Source organism: Notolepis coatsorum (genome assembly GCF_963971535.1).
Source record: "Notolepis coatsorum genome assembly, chromosome: 9".
Lineage (NCBI taxonomy): Eukaryota > Metazoa > Chordata > Actinopteri > Aulopiformes > Paralepididae > Notolepis > Notolepis coatsorum.
The window spans coordinates 32618016-32633715 of record NC_140173.1 but is presented as its reverse complement, the minus strand read 5'-3'; the positions used below and the strand labels follow the sequence as shown (position 1 = coordinate 32633715).

Here is a 15700-nt window from a genome sequence, read left to right as displayed (position 1 = left end):
CCCCTCCCCCCTCTCCTAGGCCTCGAGGTAGCGAGCTTCGGTTAACAGGGAAGGCTTTTGGTTAACCACTAGGCCTCAACCACCATCGGACTAATAGCAGAAGAGACGGTAGAGATAATGAATTCAATAGACCTTCAAAGACCTTTCAGAACTGTTTGTTTATGGAAATAAACATCACCATCAAGGAAAGGTATCATGTTTCCAGTGTGTCGTTAATTCTTTTGAGACAAATGTATCACCGGGGAGGGAGAGAGGGTATCAGTCAGTACGATGAGTAAGAGATAAACACAACACAGAAACTTCACGGAACCACAGGTGACGAGGTGATTACTGGCTGAGGACCCGAAATCCAACACAGGGCTCTGCGCCAACTTTCTTCCCAAGGAGCACATGTGCTCCTAAATAAATAAAATTTAGGAGCACAGTGAAAAATTTATTAAAATGCGTGTGCATACTAAGCGACAAACATCTGCGCAATAGCACATACCACCAAAATCACACGTTGGCCCATGCCTACTAGACGCAAAGGATATCCGTTGTCCAGCTGCTTTTGTATGTTGTAGTGTTGTCATGATACCAACATTTTGACTTCGATACATAAGGGAACATTTTATGGAATATATTAGTAGGCGTTAGGGGTGGGAATCACCAGAGGCCTCACGATACGATACTATCACAATACTTGAGTCACCATACAATAGTATTGCGATACTAAATATATTGCGATATGCTGAGTATTGCGATATTAATATTGCGATATATTGTGATTCAACTGCAAAGTAAAACTGTCAACATGTTTTATCTAATAAAATAAAGTTCAGTCTGTTCATCTCACTTCAATAATTTTTATTGCAGAACATGGTATTTTCTCAAGCAGACGGATGTAAACACTGTAATCTGTGTTGCATGTAACTGACTAACTGAACTGTTTGTATTACAGTCATATTCCAACTTAACTGAATGCACACGTGTGCATGTGTGTGGACTACTGTACTATTACAGGTATTGAAATGAACAATGCAACTTCCTTATACAAAAAAATATATATATACAAAAAAAGATTTATAAATAATTAAATATCGATACTTGGCGTCCCTGTACTACTACGTATAGATATTTTTCCATCGATACATCGATCTAATTATCAATGATCCAATAGGATCGATGCAACGTAAAAAGATCGGTTCATATCGATTTAGAAAATCCTGTGGCGAGTCTCACACCCAAGCACAGCTCCGGCAGCTGGATTCGCGCAAGATCATCACGCGAGATGTGAAAACAAACCATCTGGCAGAGTCAACAACAGCACGTAAAACGCCTGTGTGTAGACGTCAGAGGTGTGGACTCGAGTCACGAATTTGATGACTTTAGACTTGACTTGACAAAATCAAAAAAGACTTGCAACTCGACTTTGACTAACACCAATGACTCGTCACTTCACTTTGACTTGAGCCTTTTGACTTGAGAAGACTTGATACCTTCCCCCATGCCAAACGATACAAAATTATGTTATTAACACATTCGGGGCCAACCACGTATATATACGTGTTTCGGATCCAACGCTTGAGGGCCAACCACGTATATATACGTGGTAAGGTTGTTTTGGTTTTTATTCCATTGTAATATCCTGCTCAATGTCACCGAGCAGCACTGCAGATTTACCCTACTCTTGGAATTCGGAAAAGTGCATTACCGGCCAGATCCTCGTAGGGGCGCTGTCTCGATAATACAGACCGGTGTTTTTTAATTTTTTTATCATGGATGGACTTTTCTGTTAGCCTAAAGCTATGCGTGTAGCCGATCGCCTGGAATAGTTTTTGGGACGCTGAATTCAGTATGCAGTAAAGGAATATAGCATCACTGGGAAATCCTTTTTGCAGTCCAACCAGCCACAGGTAAGAGCGATTTGACGTCAATTTCAGCCTGGTCGGGCCTTGCTTTGATAGCCATCCACCCGGTCAGCGAATGAGGCTACTGAGGCTAATGCCGTTATTGGTAATCAATAATCAGAAACGACGTCCCCCGCCCCCCCCACCCCCTTTCATGCATTCATCGTGGACCATGATACCGACAATATGCATTTTGAGTTTTAGCTCTAGCTTGTCTATAGCCGAAACGCCATTCGATTTAACGTTATTAGCTTAGCGCCTTGTAACTCGCCTTCCAGGAAATACCCCAGAACATTCTGCTATAACGTTCATATTTAAGACGCTATAAAATGGGAACGTATTGATGAAATATTTTTTTATTTAAGGCATATTGAAGGGACGGTTTATAGTGTCAATTGACGATGACAATGGACAGATAGCAATAATATAAAGTATAGATTTAGCTCTACAAACACCCTCACGCATAGTTAAACCATGTTATGATAAGCTGGCCGTCAATGTGTTAAATGTGCGGTGGATTAATTCATTTCCAGCTAATAGACACTTCATTTCCCAGATCCACTTTGTTTTGAAACAAGCCGACAGCATCCAATCACATTCCGCGAGAGAATGACACGAAGAAGAAGTAACGTTACAATTCAGACTGATCCAGTGGAAAATTATACCAAAGATTGCTTTGTTTGCTTATAAAAATTATGTGGTGGTCAACAAAAAACGAATTGCAGTATGCAAAACATGCAGGTCGAAAATCACAGACGGAGACATCACAGACAACTTCCAACTTCGTTTGACATTTGAAGCTGCACAAAGAACGGTAAGTAACTTGGCTTGCTAGCCAGGCACGTGCACACATAGAGTCCAAGGGGTGCTCGAGCACCTGCCCTTTTGAGCGTCATAAAAAGTGGCCCTAAATTTTTTTCTTTTTAAACCGTTGCGCATATAGATTGCCCTTCCAACTGAAAAATGTCAGGATATAATCTAAATATTAGGTAAAGAGAGAGAGATTCCCCGTATTCCATTGCAGTTTGCATGGCCTCCTCAGCGTGCCTCTCCGCGGACCTATATATTTTATGCATAGCGTGGGTGGTGATGATGATGATGATGATGATAGAAACCGCTGTGGCGCATACAGTTGAATGCTGGTATTACACTCACTGAGGGACACGAAGAAGTCAAGTCTGATGGGATTTGGGAATCTCAAATCACGATTGGAATAAAAAAGGCATTTATATTAAACAATACAGAATATACAGCACTTAGTGCGGCTGGGTGGCGCAGAGGACATTGCGCTCGTCACCAATGCAAGAGACACCGGGTTCGACTCCGGCTGTCGGCGTTGCCTCCGGCTTGGGCCAGCCGTCATACTAACTCAATTGACAGTTAGTGGGTGGAAGTCGATGGGTGGTAATCTGGACGTTGTGGACAGCGACTCCTACAGGTCGGTGCACAGCAGAGACAGGAAATGGCGGGGGTAGTGTGAGCCTCCCACACGTTACACCTCGCCAATGAGAGTCCGCGCTGGCAGGTGAAAAGATGTGACAGGCTGCCTCCTCGTGTACCGGAGGGGACACATGATGCAAGGCTTCTATCCTCCCTACAACCAGCCAGTGGGGGGCATATGCGAGCAACGTTCAAGACAGGGGAGGGAAGAATTAGCACAGTGGAATTGGGATGGGAGAAAAAATAGAAAGAGGAGAAAGTGGATAAAAAAAAAAGAATATACAGCACTTCTTGGTAAGCACTTATTCCCTCCCCCCTGAACATTTATGGAGATGTATGGGCCTTTTAAGTCAGTGATAAAAGTGTCTTTCAAGGATAAGTGAGCTCCTGCACTGATTATTATAGTTCAATATTCAATATTTGGTCACCAAAACCCCCCCAAAAAGCATAAAAAGGGGGCCCCCCGCCCAAAAAGGCCCCCAAAAATCGGGCTTGCATGCTTCGCTCGCTAGGTTCTAACACACAGGTATATTGCCCTTTTCAGCCTTTGAGGACCTGCCCCTCTAAAAGTCCTGTGCACGTCCCTGTTGCTAGCTACAGTAGTTCAATCAATGAGCATCGACAGTCTGAAGGGTTATCGAGACAATGAAGACACTTAGTTGTAGACTAGACTCAAGTTTACTCAGTTTGACATTTACATGCATACTGGTGCACCCATATATACCGTCCGGGTCGCGCACCGGCATTATATAGTCCCTACACTGCATATCACTACACAGTCAGTGTGGTAACATTATCATTACATCCAAGATTGATACACGGCTGGCTAGTGAAGGATTTGGGGTGCTTTTTCAATGTATGTGATGTATAGATTGGGGGGAGATGACCACAGCTAAAACGGTGAGATCGAAATGTGCATGGAAGACGGTGATAGAAGGAGCGGTTCAGAGGCAGTAGCCAGCAGAATGTTTAGCACACTGCCAGCGAGAGAATGTTTTGAATTCCTTCGAAGACAAAACAAAGATAAGGGGCCACAGAGGCAGAGCGCGATGGAGGTTTTGACAGAGAGAAATGTTTTGAAATGTGTGAAAGGTTATTAGCAGTTGTCATGAGCGTCGCATGACAACCAGGAGAGAGAAGGCGGGGCCGTCGTTGTGACGACGAAGATCTATAAGTCGAACCGGTGTTTCCGGGTGTAAGGCAGACCAAGAGCGAGTAGGACTGAGATCACACAGAAGACACTCTCTCCTCTCATCGAGGGGGGGGGGGGAAGAATGCCACATCATCATTATCTTCGGCTAACGCGAGGAGGGTTAGGCTGACGACCAGGCCTGAACACTATTGGACTGAATAACAAAAGGACTATAGACGAACACACTGAAAGATCATTAGAATAGACTTTTCAAGGACAATAACATCTGTTAACATCTGAGCTGAGGTTTCTGTTTATCAAATAAACCACGCTTTTCCTTGTAAGGTATTTCACGTTGTTGAAGTGTCTGATTCTTACGGAGGTGGAGAATTATTATGGTTTGCGGATTGTACTAACGGGGAGAGATAAGGATCTTATCAGCCAGTATCGGAGACGTTAGGATCATTAAAATGACACAACGCAGAGGAATTGGATGGAGAGCCAAACAGACGAAGACGTGATACTGGCCAGTTTGATCAGGATCTAACACTAGGCAGTTGGTAGTCAGTCTTGTCTTGTAAAATAAATAAACAATCAGCAATGTCTCGCTTGATGAATGGCCAGCAGTAGCCTAACAGTACTGCTGCTCCAAAAAAAATTTACATTACTGTAACGTTAACCACAGAGAGAGAGAGAGAGAGAGAGAGAGAGAGAAAAGGGAGAAAACATACTCACACATGAATTAGGCCCTACCTAATTCTAATGCCTAATCAACTACCTAATATACGAAATGCAGAGATGCCTTGTCATTTCAGTACAGATTCTTTATACCCCAAAATTGATAAAGGGTTAAGGTAGACTAGTTAGTTGAACCGAGGTCTGCTATTACGGATAATGTGCCATAGACTGTATATACAGTGCAGGCAGACGTTAAATAAATGATTGGTCCAAGTGGGAGGACAATATTTTGGTTATTGTTATCCTACCTTTAAAGGATAACTCCACTTTTTTTTTTAAATTAGCTTATTTAACATCTTCCCTGGAGTTAGACAAGAAGATGCATACCTTTTTTGTCTCTGTGCGTGCATTTTAGCTTTGGGAATAGACGCTCCGTTAGCATAGCTTAGCTTCATCACTGGAAGTGAGGCAGGACAGTAGCCTTACAGTGCCTTACAGTGTATTGCAAGGTCTGACATTGACCAAACTTGATATGCATGACCTTGGTGGGCTCTAGGTCAACTCCTGAAAAGGGGGTCAATGTCAGACCTTGCAATCAAAAGTTAGGGGCGCACTGAAATTATGGCAAGGGTTATTAGCCCCCTAACTTTTGATTGCAAAGTCTGACATTGACTTTGCATTGACTAGGCATTATTCCCAAAGCTAAAATGCACGCACAGAGACAAATAAAGGTATGCATCTTCTTGTCTAACTCCAGGGAAGATGTTAAATAAGCTAATTTAAAAAAAAAAGTGGAGTTATCCTTTAACCCTTTATCTGACAGGGATTATTCTGATCATATACCCCTATCTGCCACTGTTGAAAGTCTATGGAGATGTTCCCCTTCTTTGCAGGGCTATAACTTTTTAAATTGTATTGCTAAATTGACATTACTATGGCCCATTCAACGTCAAGTATCTATCGTTTAGGATGTAGCAACGTTCTACTTTTTCATTCACATATTCATACTAAAATATAAAACATAAAAGTATAAATATGTTTTTATCGTTTTCTGCAGCATTCTGCAGAACGTGATTTATAGCCATAAATGCATTATATTGATGATCAAATACAGTTTGATAGCGATCGGCGCCAGATAAAAAATGTCAAATGTACGTGCTTCTAGAAGTTACTACTCATCATCTGATGTTGACCGGATAGGGGGGGTGGGTCGTTTATAATTCCGTGGCCAACGTTAGATGATTCATGTAGTGTGGGTGATATGATCATCAGAGCAGTTTGTATCGAACACGGTAATAATAAACGCTGAAACTTACCCCAGTCTCCTCGGGCCGTTGGGCGATCAGCTTGGAGTAGACAGTTTGCTATTATGGGATGTTGATCTAGATGAACCATTTCCAGGTTGTATAATACTATATACGTCCAAATAACGTTGTTTATTGAGTTAGGGCGAGCGATTGATTATCCAGTGTGTCGAGATTGAGCCCCGGGAGCTATAGCAGGGCCTCTGGTAGTCGTTACAGCAGGGCCTCTGGTAGTCGTTACAGCAGGGCCTCTGGTAGTCGTTACAGCAGGGCCTTGTTACAGCAGGGCCTCTGGTAGTCGTTACAGCAGGGCCTCTGGTAGTCGTTACAGCAGGGCCTCTGGTAGTCGTTACAGCAGGGCCTCTGGTAGTCGTTACAGCAGGGCCTCGTTACAGCAGGGCCTCTGGTAGTCGTTACAGCAGGGCCTCGTTACAGCAGGGCCTCTGGTAGTCGTTACAGCAGGGCCTCGTTACAGCAGGGCCTCTGGTAGTCGTTACAGCAGGGCCTCGTTACAGCAGGGCCTCTGGTAGTCGTTACAGCAGGGCCTCGTTACAGCAGGGCCTCTGGTAGTCGTTACAGCAGGGCCTCTGGTAGTCGTTACAGCAGGGCCTGCTTTTACCCCCCAACGGGTCAAATGCATCTAACATTCCTTAAAGGCCAACTTGCAGGTTGTATTTTTGTTCAATAAACAATGTGACTAGGCCAACGCTGACTTTCATGAAGAGGGAAAAAAAATTATCGAAATTGACCCAGTTTTTGCATTTTTATCAAACATTTTGTTGACCAAACCACAAGCTCCACGCACATGCATATTTTAATTGCATGTTTCATAGCGTGCGTGTGTCATCTTAATGCTGACGTCACGTCAGGTGCAGGGCAGCAGGGGCTCTGAGAGTCACACACAGCTAGTGGCAGGAAGCAGAGCCTTGCTACTACTAGTACTAGCCGAGGAGTGATGAATGAAAATGTATCTGTTTCACCTAACACTATTTCTCCGTGATCATAGCCATTCATCTCTAAAGCTAACCACTATTTGTAACAGCCACAACCACGTTACCATATTTGTAATAATGTACATATTGTGTATGCAACGTTAGCAGCTAACGTAGCTTAGCTTGGTAGCCGCCGTTCTTGAAACTCCTAACAAAGCCCGAATTAAAATGGTTCTCTCCTCTTTGTATACCTTTGTCCTCACAAGTATTCTGCCGGGGAACGTATGGACACGACAATAGTAGTTATAAGGTGTTTGATCATTGTGTCGTTGTACATATTGTGTATGCAACGTTAGCAGCTAACGTAGCTTAGCTTGGTAGCCGCCGTTCTTGAAACTCCTAACAAAGCCAGAATTAAAATGGTTCTCTCCTCTTTGTATACATTTGTCCTCACAAGTATTCTGCCAGGGAACTTATGGACACGACAATAGTAGTTATAAGGTGTTTGATCATTGTGTCGTTGTACATATGCACCGAGTGCAGCTAAAGGGGCTATTGTATCAACATGCCGCGACGTGTAGCTAACGTAGCTTGCATGATGCGTGTGCAGTGCTTTGCCCCACAGGACCTACACATTTTACTCGTTCCCAAAACTCTTTTACATGCACGACAGTAGCCATAAGGGGGGGGGGGGGAGCCACGGCGCGTCTCTCCGCTTGTTTTGAACCATCCTAACTCGTAAGATGTAACTCGTAGAAGACTACTGAAAGGCAGCTTTTGGTCGAGAAGAAAGGTAAAACTAATTCAGTCATCATAATGTGATGTCCTCAAATCGATCCGTAATAGTGTTTAATAATCATGATTTAAATATCAATCAAAATAATCACGATGACTTTTTTCCATAATCGAGCAGCCCTAGCAGACACTCCGCACAGCAGGGTAGTGGTGTCACATTCACACACACAGTGCTTGAGACCTCCCCTTGATAGCTTGATAGCTGGTCTGCCGATCTGTTTGAAACAGAGAGAGAGAGAAGAGAGAGAGAGACTCTCACTAGACGCTCGTTATATTCTCTCGGCTTAATTGGTCGGAAAGTAGCTGACATGCAAAGTTGTGTGACGTTAACGAGCAGCCTGAGTGCTGGCAGCCGAGCGACATGTTAATTGTACGTGGACCTTTTTTGGGGGGAATCGAGAGGGAGTGTATGAGAGAGGGATGGAGAGAGAGAGAGAGAGAGAGACGGTGTAATTGGTCTTAGAGTGATGGGGAGTTTTAAAAAAGATTAAGTCTTATTATTAAGGAGGAGGGAGTGGAGGAGTGTGAAGGGATGATGGATGAGGCGGAGGGGTGGATGGGGGGGGGGGGGGTGCGTGTGATACGAAGGGATAGAATAGCTGCTCGTCGAGGGTGAATCATGTCGACGGGCTCTCCCCGGGTTCTAACGGTGAGGGTGGAACGCGTTGCTTTTGAGCTCCATAACCTTACAAGAGGTACAAGATTTATTTCACGTCATAAATAGATCAATACAGTCTGTATTAAGTAACGTTGCATTTCTTTTTCAAATGTAGCCAAGAGTAAATACCCTAACCCTGTCAAAACGGCAGTCAAAGTGTGACTACGTTTGTTTACCAATTATTTTAAGTGTTAACCTCTTGAGCCCGGAGCCCCTAAGAGGCTGGAGAACAGGAAGCCTGATCTCTGCAGTTTGTAGATGACCGCACAGTGTGGTAATGGCCGTGCCCGTTTTATTTCATCTTTATTTAAGCAGGCAGGTCAATTAAGAACAAATTCGTATTTTAGAAATTTGACATTTTTCTTGCCCCTAATTATCACACTCTCTGTCCTGTTCTCTCTCGTTTTCTCTCTCTCTGTCCTGTTCTCTCTCATTTGCTTTCTCTCTGTCCTGTTCTCTCGTTTTCTCTCTGTCTTGTTCTCTCATTCTCTCTTGTTTTTTCATTCTCTTCTCTCGTTTTCTCTCTTGTTCCCTCTCATTCTCTTATGTCTCCCATTCTCTCTTTCTCTCTCGTTCTCTTTCTTGTTCTCTCTTGTTCGCTATCGTTCTCTCTATCATTCTCTCGTTCTCTCTATCGCTCTCTCTTGTTCTCTTTCTTGTTCTCTCCTCTCTCGTTCTCTATCGCTCTCTCGTTCTCTTTCTTGTTCTCATTCCCTTCTCTCTTGTTTTCTCTCGTTCTCATCCTCTCGTTCTCTCATTTTCTCTCTCTTGTTCTCTATCATTCTCTCTTGTTCTAATTATCTCATTCTCTCTCGTTCTCTCTCGTTCTCTCTAGTTTTCTCTCTTGTTCATAACAGGCTCTTGACTGGCGCTGCTGAATAATGTTGTCCCTCTTCAATTAGTGAGCCCCCCCCTCCCAAAACTACCACCACCACCCCCTCACTCCATCCACCCACCCATCTCTCTCTTCCTCCTCATTTCATCCCTCCCTTTCCTCCCTCCATCCATCTTTCTCTTCCTCCTAATTTCATCCCTCCCTTTCCTCCCTCCATCCATCTTTCTCTTCCTCATTTCATCCCTCTCTTTCCTCCCTCCATCCATCCATCTTTCTCTTCCTCCTCATTTCATCCCTCCCTTTCCTCCATCCATCCATCTTTCTCTTCTTCCTCATTTCATCCCTCCCTTTCCTCCCTCCATCCATCCATCTCTCTTCTTCCTCATTTCATCCCTCCCTTTCCTCCCTCTATCCATCCAAACTCCAAAGTCACTCCCTCTTTTTGCCAGGGTGTCTTTATTTTTTAGTGGAGGGGCGGGGCATATTTCAGTAGTCAGTCAGTCAGTCAGTCCATCTGTAGAAATTACACCTGTTCACTCTCACTCTCTTTTTCTCTCTCTCTCTCTCTCTCTCTCTCTCTCTCTCTCTCTCTCTCTCTCTCTCTCTCTCTCCTCCCACCCCCCACTCCCGCTGGTGCCCTATCTGCTTCGACCTCTGTGTGATTGACATGGTAATTACCCAATCAGTGGATTGATGGTCACACTGTCACAACAGAGGGGAGAGATTGAAGTGGATCTCTCTCTCTCTCTCTCTCTCTCTCTCTCTCTCTCTCTCTCTCTCTCTCTCTCTCTCTCTCTCTCTCTCTCTCTCTCTCTCTCTCTCTCTCTCCATTGGACCCCCTCATCATTGTCCCCCGCCCACTCTTTGTTCGTTCTGGGACAGAGAGAGAGAGGATGAATAGAGGGACAGAGAGAGAGGGGTGGGGGTCTAATTGTGTTGCCATATTTCTGCTAAATTGCCCAGTCGGGGTTGGAGGTGTGTGAGGGGGGGGGGGGTATGTGGAGAGGGCCCAGAATCAGACAGCCCAGAATCACAGAGGAGATGGAGGAGGAGGATGAGGAGATGGAGGAGAGAGGAGGAGCAGGAGGAGAGACGGATGAGGGGAGATGGAGGAGAGAGGAGGAGCAGGAGGAGAGACAGAGGAGGGGAGATGGAGGAGAGAGGAGGAGCAGGAGGAGAGACAGAGGAGGGGAGATGGAGGAGCAGGAGGAGAGACAGAGGAGGGGAGATGGAGGAGAGGTGTGAAGAGTGGGAAAAGGAGATATAAATGAATGAATGCTGAATCCCCACTTCCCCTGTGCGATATCGATATATATATCACGATATCTTTTCATGTATGAGAGCGAGTCAGAGGTCGAGGAGAGAGGAGGAGAGGCGAGGAGAAGGCTAAAGATCAGACAAGTGCTCTCCTCTCTTCTCTTTTCTCCTCTAAGAGCCTGTCCACAGATTCACAGTCATTAGCCTCGCCTGTGTGTGTGTGTGTGTGTATGTCTTGATTGTGTGTGTGTGTGTGTCTTTATTGTACGTGTGTATTGGGGCCAAAGGCCTTGTCTCCCATAGTGTTGCTGTCATCTTTGAAAGCCCTGCATTGTTGCAGGGATCGGAGCTGGTTTGATTGGCGGTCAAAGGTTAAAACCCCACTAGTGCTCTCTCTCCACTCTCACACAGTAGTACCACACCCAGCTGACATCTAATTCTGTCTGTGTCTGTCTGTGTGTGTGTGTGTGTGCGTGTGCGTGTGCAGTGACGACCTGCCTGGGGCCCTGGAAGCAGCCATGACGTGTCAGAAGCGATATGGCGTCATGCCCCGCATCCACGACATCATCATCGGCCTGGTGGACAAGGGAGACACGGAGCTACTGCAGAAAGGTAGGAGACAAAAAAGGTCTGCAGAGACTCTACTTCCTGCGCAAACTAAACACTTTTAATGTGGACAAAACACTTATGGTTTTGTTTTACAAATCTTTTGTTGAGTCCATTTTAACTTTTTTGTATTGTCTCCTGGTATGGCAACCTGTCGATACAGAACAAAAAACAGTCTGGCCAACATAGTCAAGATGGCCAGCAAGATAATTGGGACCCAGCAGCTTTCCTTGACGGACATTTATAACAGACACATTCTGCGGAAGGCTCAGACGATAGACGGCTCTGAGCATCCTCTCTCGGAGGAGTTTGTCCCCCTCCCCTCTGGCAGGAGATATAGGCTCCCCAGGCTAAAGAGCAACAGATTTAAATGTTCGTACATCCCCAGGTTACTAAATGCACTTAACTTCCTTTAAAATAACAGTAATGCATTTTCCTTTTCTTTTTCCTGGTTGGATTCTGTAAGATGTGATGTTTCCTGTGTTGTGTTATTTGTTGTTGTTGTCTCTACCACTGCTGCAAAGCAAATTTCCTATTGAGGGACAATAAAGTCTGAACTGAACTGAACCAAACTGAACTGAACTGACACACAGCTACTGCAAAAAGGTAGAAGACACACAGCTACTGCAAAAAGGTAGAAGACACACAGCTACTGCAGAAAGGTAGAAGACACACAGCTACTGCAGAAAGGTAGAAGACACAGCTACTGCAGAAAGGTAGAAGACACACAGCTACTGCAAAAAGGTAGAAGACACACAGCTACTGCAGAAAGGTAGAAGACACACAGCTACTGCAGAAAGGTAGAAGACACAGCTACTGCAGAAAGGTAGAAGACACACAGCTACTGCAAAAAGGTAGAAGACACACAGCTACTGCAGAAAGGTAGAAGACACACAGCTACTGCAGAAAGGTAGAAGACACAGCTACTGCAGAAAGGTAGAAGACACACAGCTACTGCAGAAAGGTAGAAGACACACAGCTACTGCAGAAAGGTAGAAGACACACAGCTACTGCAGAAAGGTAGAAGACACACAGCTACTGCAGAAAGGTAGAAGACACAGCTACTGCAGAAAGGTAGAAGACACACAGCTACTGCAGAAAGGTAGAAGACAGAGCTACTGCAGAAAGGTAGAAGACACACAGCTACTGCAGAAAGGTAGAAGACACACAGCTACTGCAGAAAGGTAGAAGACACACAGCGACACACAGCTACTGCAGAAAGGTAGAATACACAGAGCTACTGCAGAAAGGTAGAAGACACACAGCTACTGCAGAAAGGTAGAAGACACAGCTACTGCAGAAAGGTAGAAGACACACAGCTACTGCAGAAAGGTAGAAGACACAGCTACTGCAGAAAGGTAGAAGACACACAGCTACTGCAGAAAGGTAGAAGACAGAGCTACTGCAGAAAGGTAGAAGACAGAGCTACTGCAGAAAGGTAGAAGACACACAGAGCTACTGCAGAAAGGTAGAAGACAGAGCTACTGCAGAAAGGTAGAAGACACAGAGCTACTGCAGAAAGGTAGAAGACACAGCTACTGCAGAAAGGTAGAAGACACAGCTACTGCAGAAAGGTAGAAGACACACAGCTACTGCAGAAAGGTAGAAGACAGAGCTACTGCAGAAAGGTAGAAGACACAGCTACTGCAGAAAGGTAGAAGACACAGCTACTGCAGAAAGGTAGAAGACACACAGCTACTGCAGAAAGGTAGAAGACAGAGCTACTGCAGAAAGGTAGAAGACACAGCTACTGCAGAAAGGTAGAAGACACAGCTACTGCAGAAAGGTAGAAGACACACAGCTACTGCAGAAAGGTAGAAGACACACAGCTACTGCAGAAAGGTAGAAGACACAGCTACTGCAGAAAGGTAGAAGACACACAGCTACTGCAGAAAGGTAGAAGACACACAGCTACTGCAGAAAGGTAGAAGACACACAGCTACTGCAGAAAGGTAGAAGACACACAGCTACTCCAGAAAGGTAGAAGACACAGAGCTACTGCAGAAAGGTAGAAGACACACAGCTACTGCAGAAAGGTAGAAGACACACAGCTACTGCAGAAAGATAGAAGACACACAGCTACTGCAGAAAGGTAGAAGACACACAGCTACTGCAGAAAGGTAGAAGACACAGAGCTACTGCAGAAAGGTAGAAGACACACAGCTACTGCAGAAAGATAGAAGACACACAGCTACTGCAGAAAGGTAGAAGACACAGAGCTACTGCAGAAAGATAGAAGACACACAGCTACTGCAGAAAGATAGAAGACACACAGCTACTGCAGAAAGGTAGAAGACACACAGCTACTGCAGAAAGGTAGAAGACACACAGCTACTGCAGAAAGGTAGAAGACACACAGCTACTGCAGAAAGGTAGAAGACACAGAGCTACTGCAGAAAGTAGAAGACACAGAGCTACTGCAGAAAGATAGAAGACACACAGCTACTGCAGAAAGGTAGAAGACACAGAGCTACTGGAGAAAGGTAGAAGACACACAGCTACTGCAGAAAGGTAGAAGACACACAGCTACTGCAGAAAGGTAGAAGACACAGCTACTGCAGAAAGGTAGAAGACACAGCTACTGCAGAAAGGTAGAAGACACACAGCTACTGCAGAAAGGTAGAAGACACACAGCTACTGCAGAAAGGTAGAAGACACAGAGCTACTGCAGAAAGGTAGAAGACACACAGCTACTGCAGAAAGGTAGAAGACAGAGCTACTGCAGAAAGTAGAAGACACACAGCTACTGCAGAAAGGTAGAAGACACACAGCTACTGCAGAAGGTAGAAGACACAGAGCTACTGCAGAAAGGTAGAAGACACACAGCTACTGCAGAAAGGTAGAAGACACAGCTACTACAGAAAGGTAGAAGACAGAGCTACTGCAGAAAGGTAGAAGACACAACAGCTACTGCAGAAAGGTAGAAGACACACGGCTACAGCAGAAAGGTAGAAGACACAGAAAGGTAGAAGACACAGAGCTACTGCAGAAAGGTAGAAGACAGAGCTACTGCAGAAAGGTAGAAGACACACAGCTACTGCAGAAAGGTGAAGACACACAGCTACTGCAGAAAGGTAGAAGACACGGCTACTGCAGAAAGGTAGAAGACACAGAAAGGTAGAAGACACAGAGCTACTGCAGAAAGGTAGAAGACACACGGCTACTGCAGAAAGGTAGAAGACACAGAGCTACTGCAGAAAGATAGAAGACACAGAAAGGTAGAAGACACAGAAAGGTAGAAGACACAGAGCTACTGCAGAAAGTAGAAGACACACGGCTACTGCAGAAAGGTAGAAGACACAGAAAGGTAGAAGACACAGAGCTACTGCAGAAAGGTAGAAGACACACGGCTACTGCAGAAAGATAGAAGACACAGAAAGGTAGAAGACACACAGCTACTGCAGAAAGGTAGAAGACACACAGCTACTGCAGAAAGATAGAAGACACAGAAAGGTAGAAGACACAGAGCTACTGCAGAAGATAGAAGACACAGAAAGGTAGAAGACACAGAGCTACTGCGAAAAGATAGAAGACACAGAAAGGTAGAAGACACAGAGCTACTGCAGAAAGGTAGAAGACAGAGCTACTGCAGAAAGATAGAAGACACAGAGCTACTGCAGAAAGATAGAAGACACAGAAAGGTAGAAGACACAGAGCTACTGCAGAAAGGTAGAAGACAGAGCTACTGCAGAAAGATAGAAGACACAGAAAGGTAGAAGACACAGAGCTACTGCAGAAAGGTAGAAGACACACAGCTACTGCAGAAAGGTAGAAGACACACAGCTACGGCAGAAAGGTAGAAGACACAGAGCTACTGCAGAAAGGTAGAAGACACAGAAAGGTAGAAGACACAGAGCTACTGCAGAAAGGTAGAAGACAGAGCTACTGCAGAAAGATAGAAGACACAGCTACTGCAGAAAGGTAGAAGACACACAGCTACTGCAGAAAGATAGAAGACACAGAGCTACTGCAGAAAGGTAGAAGACACACAGCTACTGCAGAAAGGTAGAAGACACACAGCTACTGCAGAAATGTAGAAGGTACACAGCTACTGCAGAAAGGTAGAAGACACACAGCTACTGCAGAAAGGTAGAAGACACACAGCTACTGCAGAAAGGTAGAAGACACAGAGCTACTGCAGAAATGTAGAAGGTACACAGCTACTGCAGAAAGG

General features: G+C 44.9%; 1 protein-coding gene across 1 annotated transcript in view; it reads left to right on the top strand.

Annotated features, from left to right (window-relative positions):
* lrpprc (leucine-rich pentatricopeptide repeat containing) overlaps positions 1-15700 on the top strand; it is a gene marked incomplete at its 3' end in the record, with an annotated part of 275324 nt that overhangs the window by 153652 nt on the left and 105972 nt on the right. Inside the window, exon 24 of the mRNA XM_084321823.1 lies at positions 11408-11532. Within this exon, the coding sequence (XP_084177949.1) occupies positions 11408-11532 (125 nt within the window). The remainder of the gene's footprint in view (positions 1-11407; positions 11533-15700) is intronic.